Source organism: Aplysia californica, unplaced genomic scaffold (assembly GCF_000002075.1).
Source record: "Aplysia californica isolate F4 #8 unplaced genomic scaffold, AplCal3.0 scaffold00307, whole genome shotgun sequence".
NCBI lineage: Eukaryota > Metazoa > Mollusca > Gastropoda > Aplysiida > Aplysiidae > Aplysia > Aplysia californica.
The window spans coordinates 307,022-326,134 of NW_004797577.1; the positions used below are offsets into that span (position 1 = coordinate 307,022).

Sequence of the window (19,113 nt, forward strand, 5' to 3'; positions counted from 1 at the left end):
TAGATGCTCTAAGTAAAAACCTTCTGCCCTGGTCTGTCTCTTTTAACAAACTATTGAAAACTCAGAGAGGCTGGATCATTTGAGAAATTCTTGACAGACACCATCAATATGTCGATTTCTTCTTCTCCCCTTCTTCTTTCCAGAGCAAAAGAGAGAGAGAGAGAGAGAGAGAGAGAGAGAGAGAGAGAGAGAGAGAGAGAGTATTAACTATTTCAATCAAGACTCAAAAGGGGACAGCAAGTACATTTGTAATTGGGATTGACTTCCCACTTCCTAATAAAATGTACGGAACTTTCCTCAGGTATGGGAGGCTACTCTGCTTTCTTCAGAATCCTACTTTCTCTTTCAAACAGGACGGCTACCTGGAGTAGGCCTACATGTTATGAATCAGTGATCTCTGTCGACAATGATGTCTGGTTTTTGCATGAGCTAAGTGCGGTAAAAACAGTCGAAAGATGATGTCGCAACGCCTATCGTATGCTGTACTGAACAGACAGTTACAGCTGTTGAAATGGCCGTCTTGCCGGAGTCTTCTTGGCAGTTGCGACGATAAAGGTCAGCAGAGTCAGAGACTGAGACAGAGATGTGGACAGATGAAATTCAACAGAGAAGCAAGTACAAAAACTCAGGGAACGATCATGAATGTCTTTGATCGGAAAGCAAAACGTTTGCAAAAAGAACGAGCAGCACTTGGTGATGATGGCGAAGATGTCACTGTGTATGATTATCTGAAAGATGAGGTAAGAGTAAAGAAGAGTCGGACAGTGATTCAGTGACAGGGAGTGAGGACCGATGGACAGGGTGAAACTAAAATCTAGGTGTGTGTTTGTGTGTGTGTGTGTGTGTGTGTGTGTGTGTGTGTGTGTGTGTGTGTGTGAGAGAGAGAGAGAGGGAGAGAGAGAGTGAAAGGGGAGAGATGGGGTAGGCGGGTAGGAGTACAAGAGAGAGAGAGATGATATGATACTATTCATGGGGAGGACTTCCGTAACGAGCGACCACTATGAAACAGCAGAATTGAGGGCTTGGGGTAGGGGTAGGGGTACGGTTAGGGGTAGGGTTAGGTCTAGGCCTCTTCTTTATTGTGTTTGATGGGGTGGTCGCTCATTACGGAAGTCCTTCCGATTCATGTAACTATAGACTGTAATCCAGTGATAAAGATAAAGTGGGTATACCATAGTAAGTATATCATAGCTAACATTAATTAATTAGAATCCTGTACAAGTACATGATATACTGGTCTTAGATGTGTCAAAATAGAGGGCTTTTATTATATACAGAGTCTATATATTATACTATCTAATTTTGTAGGGTTTAACGAATTATCTCAGAATATGTGTTGTGAACCTTCCTAGCTCTTCCTGACCATCACTGTGTTACTTACTTGCACTTTCAAACAAACAAAGATGGAGCAAATGAAATAATGTTTTGTGACAGGAAAAGAAAGTCAATGTGAGATCATGATAACCAATTTTTATTTGAAGGTTTCTGCCCCATTTTTTTATGAGATTCACTGACGTTGACTTTTTTGTGCTTTGCATTTCAGTTTGGCTATCGGATCTCTGACAGAATTTGTGATATCAAAAGGTTTGTGATGTTTAGCAGTTCATTTATGGCCGTTTTACGAAAAATATCATATTGTTAACTCATTGACCTGAAATTGTTTTTCACGATTTGATGGAATTGATTTTTTTTATACAACACGACTCGACTACTTTCACAATATATGCGCTTCGACTCAAGACAAAGACCAGTCATAACAATAAGAGGAATGAGTGTAGCTTTCCTTAGAGAAGCTTCCTTCAAAGTTTGAATTGCATTCTATGATTCATAGAGTGGCATAGGTGAGAAAATCCTTATATAAATATTATATCTGCAGGCCTTCTAATGCATCATGCGAGACAATTGCGGCCGCTTTGAGTGGCTGCTTGTCATTTTATGAAAAAGCTTTGGATGCTGGGAACGGCCTCTTAGGTTTAACAAGTTAAGATAGGCAATGTTATTAAAGATTTATTTCTAATTTTAAGCAGTTTCTGGTATTGGTAATGGGCTTTCTTGAAATTATAAAATTGAAAACCTTGACATGGAAACTCAAAGCTAACTTGGAAAGCATGTTGGTTTTAGTTCAGTAGTTGGTTTTATTGTTCAGTGTTTGGGTGGTACATATATATACAACAAATTAGCAGTGCTAGTACGTTGAATGTCTGCAAGTACAGATCTTTTGGAGCTACAGCAGTGTAATGGCAAACTATCAGTTTTGTGGCTCCACTTTCAGAACAACTAGGCTGAAGCCTAACAGTATGTTCTCACTCCTAATTTGTTTTGTTACTTTATTATTTGACTTTGTTTCCTGTTTGGTTTTTCAGAAAGTTCTCCGTTGCCGTGGATCTGGGTTGTGGTCGAGGTCACGTGGCGAAGCATCTATACAGCGACATGGTGGAGCGTCTTTTTCAGTGCGATCTGTCTCACTCAGCTGTGGTAAAGTTCTGAAATATTTCTTGGGTTTTTTGTAGTGAATATTTGTAATTTAAAATTGTCGATTTTTGATTTACGCTCCTATATAAATAGACATAAAGGTCTTGGACATCTAGCTCTCTCTGGCAAAATTGAGGGCAAACGAGGCAGGGGTAGGCCCAGAGCAACCTACTTGAAGAACCTAAACAGGTGGGTAACAGTGAAAGATCAGGGTAATATAGCTTTTTTAAGAGCATCCGAGCAAAGGAATGAATGGAGAACCATGATCGCCGATGTCTGTCGCAGATCTGGCACTGGATGACGATGATAAATAAATCTTTATAACTAATTTTTGAAAAAAAGATAGATTCCTGCATGAAGTTTGAGAGATGCATCTCATGTGACATGATGTATTGTTGGCAGCTGTTGTTTTTCTCTCAATATTGAAATTCTTCTATGAACTCTATATATATGCAATTTAAATTTTATGCATATTATATCTGCATGTGCTTTCATCATTCTTGTAAAGCCATTAAAAATTTCCCACAAGGACAATAAAGAATTATTTCAACTGATCTGATCTGTTCTGATCTTATACAATGGCTAAAGCTTGAGACGATCTTTTCGCAGAAACTTGCGGAAGTGTCCTCAGAGGTCCCAACGTCCAAGCTGGTCGTTGACGAAGAATTTATCCCGTTCAAGGACAACTCCTTGGACATGGTTGTCAGCAACTTGAGGTGAGTCTGAGATCCTTGTGATGGTTCTCATTGATGATGTCAGGCACACATTCACCAGCTGTAAAAACTACTTTCAGCAAAGTAGAAAAGTGGTGACCATTGAAACTTGTGTATTGTAAAACAAATGTGGACACTCGCATGCTCATACAGACTCACACACACACGCACAAGCACACACACACACACACATGTATGCAGGCACACACTCACTCATGCACACACACACACACATATGCTCTCATACACACACATTCACATAATCATGCATATGCATTAATGCAAATATGTTACAGACACCCACTCTCATATGATCTAAACAAACACACACATAAACATTCATGCACATACACACACACACACACACATACACACACACTTACACACATACTCTAAAACATACATCAGGTTCAAGCTCTATGTAGTGTTATAACCTCTGTGTGTTCCCGTTCTTTGTTGCAGTTTACATTGGGTGAACGACCTTCCGGGCTCTCTCAGACAAGTAAGTGTAATATTAACAGTCAAGCTTGGGGATGAAATCTTTGTGTTAACCCTAACTCAATCGCTGTGAATGTTCAGGATTGTAAGTGTATGTTCTATGTGCCATAAGTTTTATAACTCTATGGGTCTCAGGCTTGGGTTTGGTGGTAGCATAGACTTATTGTAATGTCCTAGACAATGCACTCTGATGTATTTATGGTTCGCCATAGAGAGCACAGTCTGAGCCAAATCAAGGGCAAGGGGGAAGTGCCGTCCACAGTTGACTAAAGTGAGACTTGTGTCATGCCTTTTCTTTTCACATATGTGAGGGGTGCGGACAGAATGAATTACTTCTCGCAATCCGTGAATGGAGATGTCAGCCAAAAATCGACACAAAGGGTCATATTTCTTCATTCTCAACCAGTGTCATTCTTTTCAAGTTTAATATTGTCTTTTATCATTTCTTACTAATAAATTGTAAATAATTCAACCTATAAATTTGACGTATCCATTTCCACCGGGCCAAAGTCCGAGAAGTAACTCACTTTGTCTGCACGCCTCTCATGTTGACATGGCCAATTGTGCGCATGGTGCGCTGTGAATTCAGGCCCAGATGTTTGCACATCATCATCATCATCCTGTGCCTTGCCGACTGGCATGGGTGATCATGGACCTCCACTTCAATCTGTCTTTCGTTGCAGCGATGATGTCTGTCATTCTAGCTGTTTCCAGCCATGTTGTCAACTTGTCCAGTATCTTTTCCCTCAGTCTGCCTCTGCCTCTCTTTCCATCAAACTTGCCTGTTGTTACAATATTCTCCAATGCTTCTTTTCGCATTGTGCGTCCAATTAACTTTTCCTGTCGCTTTCGAATATTTACAGCACATACACAGTACAGAATAGTTGCTATACACCAGTTAAGTGAGTGCTTGCAAATCAAAGTGATATCACTGACTAGTTGGTGATTTGGTAATTTTGGTGAGTGGTAGGGATCAGCTGGGTAATGACGGGTGTTATTTAACCCTATCCGTACGCCCGGGGTCATTTTGTACCCCCGGGCTTGTATTCTTCACATTTTAGAATACTTCTGGTACGTAGATCTCTTTGAAACTTTCAGTATTTCTCAAAAAATCATTTTGATAGACTGCTATGCAAAGCGTACGGATCAGATTAACAAGTAAATTTCCTCTTTGGAAAGTGGTGGCACAGAGCTCCCCACGTCGTATGGATACGATAGTAAAACACGACGTACGGATAAGGTAAATGCCGTTGGTGGGTGGTATGGTCGACAAGCAGTGCTCTGGTACGGGGTGCCCATTGCGGATGGGATCGGGTTCGTTCGAGTCGGGTCGTGTCTGGTCGATCGTCCGACTCGTCGCCTTACTTGGAAAACCTGAACAGATGGATGAGAAATCTGGTTTAGATATGGCACTTGATGATGATGATGTTGTTTGTTTTGGAATCTGACACATTTTTCATATTTTTGTCAACAGATTCTCCAGGCTTTGAGAAATGATGGGGTGTTGATCGGCAGCATGTTTGGAGGAGACTCGCTGTATGAGCTACGAGTCTCGCTGCAGCTGGCGGAGATAGAGAGGGAAGGGGTGAGTGGGACGATCTCCTTGTACTTTGCGGCTGTTGATTCGTGTGTGTTATAATAATAATAATAATAATAATAATAGTAATAAAAGATTGCATTTATATAGGGATCTATCCCATACTAGTATAAGCTCTGAGCGTTTATATTTGTTGACTGACTGTTGAGTTTACATTTGAGTGAAAAGAAGCACATAAGCACAATAAGTTCAGGGAAGAAGCAAGACAGATAGGCAGATAGAAAGAAAGAGAGGGAAAGAAAAGAAGTTGACCTACCAGTGGCGACCCCAACCATCTGCGATCGATAGTAAACTGGTTGTTAAAGTGTTATTCACCTCCATGGACACAAGTTAGGTCATTTAAGAGACGGGCTGCTTTGATTCACCTGTCAGGGCTAACCTGTGCTGAGAGGGAAACAACATCCCAACAAAAAGACGGAGATACATGACACAAATTTTTCTTGCGTCGAGAATCGAACTCTGCGTGTGAATGCTCAGCATCAGCCGGCAGACAGGAACAACATCCCAGCAGACTGATGGAAATATTCAATAAAAACTTCCCTGATTGGGAATCAAAATCATGGCTTCTGTGTGTGTAATGGCATAAAGTGTAACTAGTTGTTAAATGTATGCTTCCCGGGAAGCTGAGAATGTTTCTGAGTGTTCTGTGGTCAGCTGGGGTAATAATATAGTGTAAAGCGCATAGAGCTTGCTGTAGACCAGGGTTATGCGTTATGCAAATGCTATTTATTATTATTACTTTTTTTGGTATTTACAGCAGACTGAGGATAAAAGCCATTCCATGCAATGACCATTTACACAACTTTAGACCGATCGTTTTGAATTTTAGGAAGAATCTTGATGGGTTGTGTTTGATATGTCGCTGTCTGTTATCAGTCTGTCACGTTGTATGTTTTATTGGATCACTTGTCAGTCTTATCATGCAGGGCACTGTTGAAGGTAGCAGAAAAACAGGACCTCAAAGAAAAATCTGGTCTGGCAACATCAGAAATTGGACTGGTTTGTTGGCTAGAGAACTTCCTGGGTGGGATGACAGCCAGAGGGACAAAGAAAAAAATCTTGACATCTTTTGTGTTCAGTTCCCCCTGTCTGATGATGCAATTCAGTGAGTGAGAGAAGTGAAATGAATGTTTGATTTTCCCATTTATTTACACAAAAACTGTTGTCCCTTCCTCCAGGGTTTCGCTGCTCACATATCTCCATTCACCACCGTCAACGACTTGGGAAACTTGCTGACCCGTGCAGGTTTCACTATGCTTACAATTGTAAGTTATTACTTTCTCTATTTTTTTGCTTTGTAATACCTCTTACACCAATGGCTCGAGTGGTTGGAGGGTGCCAGTGGTAGGTTCGACTTCTTTTCTGTCCCTATGTTGTTTACTTCTTCCAACTCTTTCCCTCCACTAGCGACTATTATCGTGTTGACATGTGCTTCTCTTTGCTCAAATTGAAACCCATCGACAAATTGTTGGAGTTCATCACTGGTATGTTTACCTGTATGTCTTTCTTTGTATGTGGGTTATTCCATGAAAACTGAAACTGCAGAGACACACAGAACGCAGGCATGAGGAACTGCTGAAAAAAAAAAAAGGTAAACAATGATGGTGCAGTTTTTAATGGATTTTTTTTGTTAGAGCTTCTTACGAAAAAAGAAATGAATAGCTCCATCACTGCTTGGATTTTTTTAAGCAGGTCATCATCTCCACATGACATTATATGTGTCACTTTTCATGGAGTGTTCCGTTTGTGCCAATCGCCTTGGGGTTTTTTTTTGGTGTTAAATGATGTATTGTGTGCAAATCCTTCTCTTTTGTTATTTCGAACTCAGTCATGTTGCAGCCTGAAAAGTTTTTCTTTTTACAACTGAGTGAGTTATTTTATCCTTTCTTTATTTTCATACACGAGAGCAATGTTTTTTTGTTGTTGCAATTTTACCAAATTTAAACATTACTTTTCTCTGATTTGTTGTTGTTGTAATGCACACCTTGATGTGATATAGTTGACCTAGTATTTAAAAACAGATGATAAATACTATTTATTTAGTGCTTTATCTTGTTTCGAAACAAGCTTTGAGCACTGAGGAGCTATTATTATTATTATCCCAATGGACCCGTGAACACTCAGAAACAATCTCAACTTCCTGGGAAGAATGTAGTGCAAGGTACTATTTTACAGGGGCTAAAACACTAACGTACTGACGAAATCTTTCGCTGTCTCTGGCTGGGTATGATCTCGAGGACACAACGTTGACCCAGAACCACTAGACCATTAATGCCATTAAGTAAATGAAATGATGTAAATGCTTTTTAAGATGCCTAAGGTGGGTGGTTGGCGGGTGCTCTGGTGTAGTTTGCTTATTCTTTCCTAACAAACATCTATCATCCTGACTTCTCCTCCTTCTTTTTTGTGTTTGTTACTCTCTTGTAACCCCTCTAATATTCGGCACTTATATGACCTCATTGTGTTGCAATAAGGCCACAAAATTTTGGGATGAAATTTAACAAGGACCTTTCGCTGTTATTTCAGGACGTGGATAATGTGATCATCAATTATCCGTCCATGTTTGAGCTGATGTTTGATCTCAAAGGTGAGTTACATCATCAATTATCCGTCCATTAGGAATGGGCAGGTACCGGTACCCAGTACCGTCCGTGTTTGAGCTGATGTTTGATCTCAAAGGTGAGCTGTGCCGGGAAACTTGTGTTATGTCGATGCTGCCGTTCTAAGACAGTTACTCTCATGTCATTCTGTTTTATGAAGTTCTCTTTACCTGAGAGTCAGTCCTGAAGGAAACAAATGTCTGACTTGAGAGAGAGGGACTGGGAAAGGGAGAAGGAGGGAGGGAGGGAGAGATACTCTTTGTCAAGAGAATATTATAGATTCATTTCACCTTTCACTTCCTTTTTAATGTAATTTTTCCACTTTCCTCTCAGAGGCAGTTAGACAGTTTTTTTGTTAAATTCTCCTACTTTTTTCCCATGTGTTCATTAATTTGTTCTTTCATCTTCCATCCCCCCCCCCGAGAGCTAAATGACCAGTGTTGTGCTGACCTGTCTCTCGTTCTACTCGTCAACAAACTAACAGCGGGTGGTTGGCGGGTGCTCTGGCGTGGTTTGCTCCTTCTTTCCTATAAAAAATCTATCGTCTCTGTCTCCCCTCCTTCTTTTTTTTGTGTTTGTTTCTCTCTTGTAACACTTCTAATCTTCGGCACTTATATGACCTTATTGTGTTGCGGGTGCCGTAAAACTCTTACTAAAACTAAAACTAAACAAACTAAATAAACCGTCTGTTCTGAATGTTTTTCCAGGTATGGCTGAGAACAACTGTTCTTGGTCGCGGAAGTCAAAACTACATCGAGATACCATGGTGGCTGCAGCTGCTGTTTATAAAGGTGTGTCTTTTCGACGATTATTTAAGTTAACTTAGTAAGCCGACAGACTGGCTGGTGAGGCCACCTCAGTTGACAGCACGGTTCAACCAGACAAGGTCGAGATCCTTAACTGTCTCTCTCGCCACCTGATTGAGGAGGAATTAAGGAGGCAGAGGCCTGTACTGCTGTGGAGAGGATGATGGTTTTGGGAATAAAAAAAGGAAGCGGAAAATCGGGCATCCTTGCAGGAAAGAACAGAAGAACGTTCAACCAGATCTGCACTGGCACAATCAGTAGAAAGACCCTCGGCGACATTTTGGAGAGAGCAACGGAGCTTCAATGGCCATGTCCGGAGTGCAGGGATGTTGCTTCTTGAAACAATGAATCGATAGAAAGACTCTGTTTGGAATACAAAGGGAATAAGGAAAGTGGGTCAACGTTGATGACTGATAGTGTGAACAATTTAATGAGAAAAGGAGACTGAGATTCTCATTGGAAGACATTTTTAAGTGGGACCTTTTCTATATGCTGAGAAAATTTCACTGATTTTGATGAAGACTGTAACAAGATAGCTGGTTCTTACCTCCACCACGTCAGGTCACTGGGATATTCTTCTTCGTCTATAGATCCTCTTTTTACGAATTTTTAGTCCTCACACATTAACCACTGGCCGGTGTCTAACCCCACTAACTAATGCTGTCACGCGCTAGCAACACAGTTCACTCACACGCAATTCTGCTTTCGAAGGGAGTGTGTTCTTGCTCTCACATTTGCTTCACACCACCCACATGACAACATAGCACGCTTGTTTCCGACTCGTCCAAAAACAACCTACAAAGACAAAGAATACACAAATATACGAAAATATACCACCCACACTGTGCCTGTCTAGTGAATGGCTCAGATAGATCTAGGCCCGCCGTACATTTTTCTCAGTGACCTTGTGCAGGTTTATCTACGTGTTTAGCATCAGCAGGGTTAACAAATATGTGTCACGATGCGGTGGAATCATGCGCTCGTCAGTTTTTGGGCACGGGGAGTTATTGGTATCATCTTTAAACTTATTCATTTGTCTTGCTTTCGATGAAAAAAAAATACCCTTCCATCTTGAATAGAAGTTGAGGTATTTGCAATTGAAGGCCGTTGAGGTTGCCTGATTTTAGAGGTAAAAATGCGAAAAAATGGCTGTCAAAGTCTGGCGATTTCCGTTGCTCGAGAGTCCGTGAAAACATTTACATTTTTTGTGCCTTTTATTAACGTTTTTCAGTTGTTGTTATGTTGTTATCGATCCAGAACGTTTTTCAGTTGTTGTTATGTTGTTATCGATCCAGAATGTTTTTCAGTTGTTGTTATGTTGTTATCGATCCAGAACGTTTTTCAGTTGTTGTTATGTTGTTATCGATCCAGAACGTTTTTCAGTTGTTGTTATGTTGTTATCGATCCAGAACGTTTTTCAGTTGTTGTTATGTTGTTATCGATCCAGAATGTTTTTCAGTTGTTGTTATGTTGTTATCGATCCAGAACGTTTTTCAGTTGTTGTTATGTTGTTATCGATCCAGAACGTTTTTCAGTTGTTGTTATGTTGTTATCGATCCAGAACGTTTTTCAGTTGTTGTTATGTTGTTATCGATCCAGAACGTTTTTCAGTTGTTGTTATGTTGTTATCGATCCAGAATATTTTTCAGTTGTTGTTATGTTGTTATCGATCCAGAACGTTTTTCAGTTGTTGTTATGTTGTTATCGATCCAGAACGTTTTTCAGTTGTTGTTATGTTGTTATCGATCCAGAACGTTTTTCAGTTGTTGTTATGTTGTTATCGATCCAGAATGTTTTTCAGTAAAATCCACACAGAAATGTGTTTCTAAATAGACATAAAACCAAAAATATGATGAAAATTGCCAAACTGGTGGCAAGATGCCTGTACTGTATCTTTTATTTCATTATTTTGGCAAGTGCCTGCTTTCACCTCAATGCCTCACATACGCTTTGTCTTAGGATGGATACTGTTGCCGTGTTGACATGTGCTGTTCTTTTATCTGTCCCCATCGTTTTATGCAAAAAAAATTCTTAAATTATGTGAACTGAGCCCAAAAATGTGAAATTATGCGATTGTATTAATTTTAACCAAGAATGATAAAGGAAAATAATCAGAAATTATGCAAAAAATAATCAAATTTTGCTAAATTATTCGGGGTGCATAAAACTACGGGGACAGCTTAATTGAAAATGGTCTCTCTCTCCTCCTCCAGAGATGTACGGAAATGAGCAGGGGATCCCAGCGACATTTGAAGTGATTAACTTCATTGGCTGGAAGCCAGACCCAAGCCAGGTACCTCCTAGCTTAGTGTTGTTGATAAACTTGTTTACCTTTACCTAGTACTCATCGCAACTGCGTTTGATATAATTGAAACTGTATAGTATACCTTGAAAGGGTCGTTCACTTAAGCATACTTTTAGATTTTCTGAGATTAAAAGTTGAGAGTACTAGCTACAAAAATCATAATTGATGAAATTGCGCTTTTCTTGTAAGAATGCCTCCCCCCCCATCCTCCTCCTCCTCCTAACACTTTTTCATTTCAAATGTTCTTTCTTTGTCTTGTGCTTACTATCACGTACATAATTCTTCAACTTTCAAAAGAAAATAGTGAATGTTGAGGTAGCATGCAGTACCTCTTATCTAAAGTACAGATGAATGGAGCCCCGATACTGAAAGTTAGAGGACTTTGTAAAGGGTTTTATTTTTCATATTCACGCAGTTCAATGTAAACTATTTTGTTTATGACAAATTCTTACAGTTTTTTTCTCGTTTGTTCATTTACTTAGCAAAAGTAGGTGGTTGGCAGGTGCTCTGGTGTAGTTTGCTCCTTTTTTCCTATCAAACATCTATCGTTTTGATCTCTCTTCCTTCTTTTCTTTGTGTGTCACTCTTTAGTAGTGGGTGGTTGATGGGTGTGGTTTGCTTCTTCTTTCCTATGAAACATCTATCATCCTTATCTCCCCTTCTTCTTTTTAATGTTTGTTACTCTCTTGTAACGCCTCTAATCTTCTGGCGCTCATATGACCTTATGCATTTGCGAGCGCCGTAAAACCTTTACTAAAACTAAAAACTCTTTAGTGACATCTTTTTAATCTTCTGCATTTGTATCACCTATTTGGGGTATATTGCTCTAAAACTCTTTCTACAACGAAAACTAAAAAGCAGCAAAATCTGTTCTGTGGTGATAAAGTTTGTTGTACATATTTTTCTGATATTCGCTGAAGTTGTTAAAAGTTTACATATATTCTTTTCCAGCCCAAAGCTGCTGCGAGAGGATCTGGAGAGGTCTCGTTGAAGGATATCAGTCGGGTAAGCAAATTCTGATGATTCTACAATTACAATAAATTGGAAACTGAATTTCAGTTTGCTGTAATTTGACAAGAAATTGTTACAAGTTTTAGCTACAAGCTAACTTGCATTTAGTCTCGGTAATGTTAGAAAATATGTAGTGCTGTCAGCTTCTTCTCTCGTCCTCGTCCTCGTCCTCGTCCTCGTCCTCCTCCTACTCCTCTTCTTCTTCTTCTTTTTCTTCTTCTTCTTCTTCTTTTTCTTATCCTTCTTCTTGTTAGTATCATTATTATTGTTACGGTATTATTTTATTAATTTTTTTTTTTAGATGTTACCATTATTATTCTAATTCTTATTCTCCTGACTTCCGACTCGTGTCCCCCCAGATTGAGCAACTGTCCAAACAGATGAGTCACGGCGACCACAAAACGTCCGACGGTGCCGAGGCTCAGATCGGGAAACTGGAGGAAGAGCTGAAGAATCTGTCGACAAAATACAAAACCCCTGATGGAAGTGACGGTGGTGGGAGTGAAGGGAGCGGTGGTCCAGGGACGAAGGCCAGATGAAGTTAACTGATTTTGTTAGTGGTTGACAGAAATGAACTATTGTAATTGGAGAAATGGAGATACTCTATTTTGGGGCACTTAAAAAACAATAAATAAAATACTTTTGCCACCTATTACGAATGTCACCTGGCCGGCCAGCCTCAAAAGTCTATAACACCAAGCAGTCAGGCTATAAAGGAAGAGGAAGGCCACACAAAAGGTGGATTGAGTGTTTAAAAGAAACCCTTAGAAATCGCAATATCCCTACTGAAAGAGCTGCGGAGCTGGCCTACCATACAAAACTGCATCTCCCCTCGACGCTTAACGGCAACAGAGGATGAAAAAGTAAAAGTAGAGATAAGTTAAAAACAAGCATGACTTCATTATTCATACCGATTTTTCAATTCTGTTTTCTGTATCTCAAATATGCAAATTTGTGTTTTGAGATTGAGAAGGGATTGATTTTTGTTTTTGTACCTGTGCTTGAGCGTTGTAGATATAATGTAGTTTGCTTTGTCAAGCTTGGAAGTGTTATACATGATGTGAATAAATCATTGAGTGCAGTTTGCTCTGTCAAGCTTGGAAGATATGACATGTGAATAAAGCTTTGAGTTTTTGTAACTCATCATTTCATAGCTCATATTGGTTGTTCTGATTGTTTGTTCTTGTGAAATCTCTCATAACTCATTCTTGTGGATGGTTGGCGGCTGCTCTGGTGTGGTTTGCTCTTTCTTTCCTGTCAGACATCTATCGTTCTGATCTCTCCTCCTTCTTTTTTGTGTTTGTTACTCTCCTCTTGTAACACCTCAAATCTTCGGAACTTATATGACCTTATTGTGGTGCAAGTGCCGTAAAACATTTACTAAAACTAACCTAACACATTGTCCAGTCAGTTTGTCTGTCCTGCTCTCACAGTTGGGACAGTGGATGATAATAGATAGCATTTGTGTTGCAACATGGTGGAATCAGGCGCTCGTCAATTTTTGGGGATATGGGGTTAACAATATCATCTTAAAGCCTGTTCTTTTGCCTTGCTTTTGGTAGAAAAAAAAATATCCATCTATATTGAATAGAAGTCGAAGTATTTGCAATTGAAGGAGGTCAGGGTCGCCTGGTTTCAGAGGTAAATTAGCGAGAAAATGGCCACCAAAGTTTGGTTACTTCAATAGCCGAAGAGTCTTTGAAAACTGAAAAAAGACGTATTTTGTGCCTGTCATTGTTTTCCAATAACATTGTCATGGAAATGTGTTTATATATAGACATAAAAGAGGTGAAGCCAAAAAGTAGAAATTCGATAAAAAATGTCTAAACTGGCGGAAAAATGCCTGTTTGTCCGATTTAGTTATTTTGATGAGCGCCTGACTTCACCACGATGCCTCACATTGTATAACGCAGATTCCCGCTCAATAGAACACTCTGCACACTTAACAATCTATTAACTCAGCAGACCTGATGGCATTCTCAAACAATCTCAATTCCTTGGGAAGCATACAGTGCAAGCTGCCATTTTTATAGGTTCTAAAAAAAACACAAACATACCGACAAGATCTTTCGCTGTCTGTGGCTGGAAACCCATTCCCACCTGGGTGAAGTGAAGAAAATTTGTGTAAAGTGCCTTTCCCAAGGACACAATGTAGGGCCTGAGGCTCGAACCCCTGAACCCGCAAATTCATGAGTACGAGTCCGATAGTTTAATCACTAGACTGCAGATGCCAGGACGATGAAACATTCATCTTTCTTGTACTTGTACTCTTCTGTGATACTCTTGCTATTGTGCTGATTTTTTGCTGGCCACTTTGACAGTTTTTTTTGTTTGTTTAGTTTTTGTAAGAGTTTTTATGGCTTTTGCAACAAAATTAGGCTGTATGAGTGTCAAAGATTAGTTAGAGGTGTCACTAGAGAGTAGCATACAAAGAAAAGAAGGACAGATAATGACGAAAGATGTTTGATAAGAAAGAAAGAGGAGAGGTAATGACTTAATGACAAAAGGTGTCTGATAGGAAAGAAAGAGGACAGATATTGATGATAGATGTTTGATAGGAAAGAAAGAGGACAGATATTGATATGATGATAGATGTTTGATAGGAAAGAAAGAGGACAGATATTGATATGATGATAGATGTTTGATAGGAAAGAAAGAGGACAGATTTTGATGATAGATGTTTGATAGGAAAGAAAGAGGAGAGGTAATGACAACTGATGTTTGATAGGAAAGAAAGAGGAGAGGTAATGACAACTGATGTTTAATAGCAAAGAAGGAGCTAACTACTCCACAAAGCACCTGCTAATCACCCACACTGTGACAATAAGATGAATCCTTATTTGAGAGACAACCATAAAAACTGAACAAACATGTGGTTGGCGGATGCTCTGGTGTGGTTTGCTCCTTCTTTCCTATAAAATTTCTGTCATCCTTATCTCTCCTCATTCTTTTCTGTGCATGTTATCTCTATTATTAACACTTCTAATCTTTGGCACTTATGTGATTTATTTGTGTTGGAAATACTGTAGCAAAACTAAAAAAACTCAAAACATACGCACTTGCACACATGCACACACATGTATCATGCAAAAAAGAAAAATCAAGTGAGGCTCAGAAAACTTTATTCAGTTTCCGTTTTGGTCAGATTCTAAATTGAGCACATCACAGACGAGATTGAAACTCGTAGCAAGGATATTTGTTCCCGGAGCAGTGTTGGTCATATTTCTTTCTTTTGTCTCCTCAAAACTGATTGTATGTTCGCATGCCTTTTTATCTGTATCTATGCTTTCACTGACTTTCAGAAATCTGTTTACTACAATAGTTTGCCTTTTTTTGTGTTATGGCATACCTTGTACAAATTGCGAAATTCTAATAATTCTTTTGACGACGTATTCAAACAAGTTTGCTACAGCTTACATAACAACTCTCCATTTTAGTTAGGTAATTATCTCTTCCTCTGATAGACGTTACTCTGTGGTCATCGATGTCAAATCCAAAGAAATTAATATGAAAACATCTCATCACCGTAGCATATTTCGTAAGCACTACCGATACCACTACTACATTAAGTTGTTGAGATAGATACACTTACATGTACGTGAATATCAAAACACAAAGGAAAAGTGTAGAACATTTTTATTGACATCTGAATGACCGACAGTAATGCTTCATAAACGAGTCAAAAGTAACCCAAAAAAAGCCCACCATGCCAAGCAAATGATTAGAAGTAGTGGGATTAAGCACCATAGATTGTTGAACTTTGACCTTGGCAGATACACAGACATTTTGTAACGCGCAGTGGGAAAGCAGAGCTAGTCAGGAGTATTATTATTACATGGCACTTTAAAGCTTTAAGCAAGACATCCGTACCCAAAGGATGGAAGACAGGAACCATTTGTACGAACAGTTTCAGAAATTGAAAATGGCTGAAATAGCAGGGGCTGTATTGATATTAAATTATATAAAATATTTCTGTACCAAGCACCGATGCATCAGAGCCTTTTTCTACACTATTTGATGAAGTGCTGATAACTTGTGGCACATACAGAGTTAATGATCAGTGGAATGAAATGACGTATTAACTATTATGCTATCCAGGTGTAAACTGATTTCCCACATTTTTTTCGTGGTCTGAGCTCAGTTTACATGGAGCGTAAGTTAAGCTCATTCTCATTGTACTATCATACAACCCAAACCAGTAGAAAGTCTCAGAATAAATTAACATAACTATTAGCTCCTTAGCTCCCGATGAGGTGGTCGGTGACATTTTTTCTTCATCTCCAGAAAATGATCATAAATATTTTCATTATAGTATTGTAGCAACAGGTTTTTTGCAGAGCAGCGCGAGAGAGAGAGAGCTATAACACTCTCCTAGATTCATGTCATAATAAATATTATTACAATAATATAAAAAAAAGATGCGGTTTGTTCATTCAGAGTTGTTGCTCTTGAGTTGGGTGATCTAGGTTGTCTGGCAGACGTGTTGAGTTCACTGGAAGCGGACCTGGGTGAGTCTGACGTCACCTCTGACGTGTACGTGGTCAGCTCGCTGGACGGGCTGGATGCGGTGAGCGAACTCACAGAAGTGTTGGTTGTTGACGGCGATCTGTGGGTAGACGGAGAGATAGTAGTTATTGTGATGGAGAGAGAGAGAGAGAGAGACAGAGAGAGACAGAGAGAGAGACAGAGAGAGAGACAGAGAGAGAGAGAGGGAGAGGGAGGGAGAGAGAGAGAGAGAGGGAGGGAGAGAGAGAGATAGATAGATAGATAGAGAGAGAGAGAGAGAGAGAGAGAGAGAGAGAGAGAGAGAGAGAGAGAGAGAGAGAGGGAGAGAGAGATGGCTAAAACAGCGTAAAAGAGCCATAAAACGTCAAAGAAAAAGCAAGCCCATTTATTATAAAACTCTGCGGGCATCAAACTCGAGACTTAAAGATTCCAAAGCAACTGTGTTGCCTACTACACCACATTAAATTTAATTGGGCACGACAGGTGTTAAGAAGAGATGGTGAGATGCAATAGTCCTCTGTGCATGTGTAATCGACTCAGTAAACGACGCTGTATTTGATGAAAAGTAAAAGTGAAGGCTTCCAATGTAAAACAGAGTAAACGCCAAGTCTGGGCATTTCCGGAAAACCCTGTCTATTCCAAATCTTATGACAAAAATTGTGGTGCTGATTATTCTTTTTTCTTTTAAAGAATTTTTACAGTATCCCTCGATATTTAGTACGGTACTATAAAATTGCGTTTCGTTCATTTTGTTTTGCTGAGAACACGTTTTTTTTCTCTCCATTTTTTTCTCAGTCATATAGTAAAGTGTGTTTTGCCGTGGGGTCCTTCAGACTGAATCAAAAGTGCAACACGTCCCTATATCTCGTAAACAGGTGCGTGTGATAAGGAAGACTGTGACATATTATACTACTGATAACAGTCGAGATCATGCCATGACACGAATAGTGTAGCCTACATGCTTTGGCATAGTTTCAAGTCAAATGATGATAAAGAATACTGTTGAACCGCATGACCCCGTCCTAATTGAATTATCACTTTGAAATTATCGTAGATTTTGACACTGTCTAGTACATGTCTCCCTATCTCCCTGTACGTCAATTTGCAATATATTTATGTGTTGATTTCTCTTGGCACAGCGATATCGCGGGAGGTTGGAGGGCGCAATGGATACGCCCTTCTTCTTTTCTTTCCCTCGGTTGTTTCTGTCTGTATTTTATTTTGATAAGAGAACAAAGAGTGGCGGCCATGACAGTGCCCGGTCTAGTATATTATTAGTTGTTTTAAAAACTTATGCACCCGTCTCAAGTTCACATTTTATATACTTCTTTTCCAGTAGTATTTTGCATGCTAAACACGAATATGGTCTTCATTTGTGCCGCAAATCAATTGTTATTGAGTTATTGATGTTTGAAAATAGTAAATTTAACAATAATCTAGGGGGTTTCAGGAGGGCGTGCACCCCCCCCCCCTGCATTTCCCAATGATCTGATGTTTTGTCAATTAGGATTGATATTTACTTGAAAACAATCGCTTTGCAAGGTTTTTAGTGGCCATGCGTGTGTTCTACAGCAACAAGTATGGCAGTTTAGCCCTCAAATCAATGCATCTATGAGTGGGGGCATTAAAGTAAAAACTTATCTATTATTATTATTTGAGCAAAGAAGGGTACACGAGGCAGGGGTAGGTCACGGGAAACATGGAGGAGATGTGTGGGAAGGGACATGAGAGAGATGTAGCTCACTTGAAACGAGCTAGGAAGGATGGCTCAGGACAGAGATAAATGGAAGGAGCTTGTATGTGGCCTATACCCTGCCAGGGGTGAAGGAATTGATGATGATGATGATGATGATGATGATGATGATGATGATGATGATGATGATGGTGATGATGGTGATGATGATAATGATGATGATGATGATGGTGATGATGATGATGACATTCTAGCTATTTACCTTGTATCCTGAGGGCTCAGCGAGGATCATGATCTCAAACTGGGCGTTGGGGCTGAACGGGAAGAAATTCTGGAAGCTCTCCTCGGCGCCCCAGTTGCCTCCCTGTTTGTGCGTGCGCACCACGGTGTTTCCGTTTCCGTAGGCGAGGCGGTTGTCCATGTGCAGCGCCACGTCACAGGCGTCAAAGTCCCCGCCACACACCAGGTTCACGCTGAACCTACACACAGACACACACAAACAGACATACACTTACTTTAGGTTTAGTAAGGTATTACTGCGCTCGCAATTAACTGCATAAGGTCATATGAGCGCCAAGGGGTGGATGTCAACAGAGATATCCTAACAGGGAATCAGACTTACTCTGCTCACCTCTCGAGCCTCAACAGCACAAAGTCTGCTTCGACTATCAAGACACCCCGGAAAGAGCAGTTCACAAAAGAGTGACAAACATACAAAAGTAATAGAGGAAAAAGGACGATAATAAGAATGAGGACTGAAAAAGCAGCAGTTCCCCCTATGTTGTTCCGGTACAGCATGAGCATGACATTGACGAATCAGCCTATTTACAATTCTACTGTGCATAAGAACATGTTAACGTCCCCCCTTCGGGAATGGTCTAAAGACAATTTCAGTCAGTGGCACTGTCCGGG

General features: G+C 39.9%; 2 protein-coding genes across 2 annotated transcripts in view; one reads left to right on the forward strand and one right to left on the reverse strand.

Annotated features, from left to right (window-relative positions):
* The first annotated feature begins 352 nt into the window (after positions 1-352).
* LOC101852554 (arginine-hydroxylase NDUFAF5, mitochondrial) lies at positions 353-13,160 on the forward strand. Its single transcript, XM_005101980.3, has 12 exons — positions 353-740; positions 1,544-1,584; positions 2,364-2,475; positions 3,082-3,188; positions 3,648-3,687; positions 5,158-5,268; positions 6,459-6,545; positions 7,807-7,867; positions 8,588-8,671; positions 10,900-10,979; positions 11,943-11,996; positions 12,362-13,160. The coding sequence occupies exons 1-12, from the start codon at positions 456-458 to the stop codon at positions 12,539-12,541; spliced, it is 1,242 nt and encodes a 413-aa protein (XP_005102037.1). The 5' UTR covers positions 353-455; the 3' UTR covers positions 12,542-13,160.
* Positions 13,161-15,107: 1,947 nt separating this feature from the next.
* Positions 15,108-19,113, reverse strand: part of LOC101856671 (galectin-4) — a gene marked incomplete in the record, with an annotated part of 18,947 nt that continues 14,941 nt past the window's right edge. Inside the window, 2 exon segments of the mRNA XM_005101996.3 lie at positions 15,108-16,608; positions 18,464-18,680. Of these exon segments, the coding sequence (XP_005102053.3) occupies positions 16,492-16,608; positions 18,464-18,680 (334 nt within the window).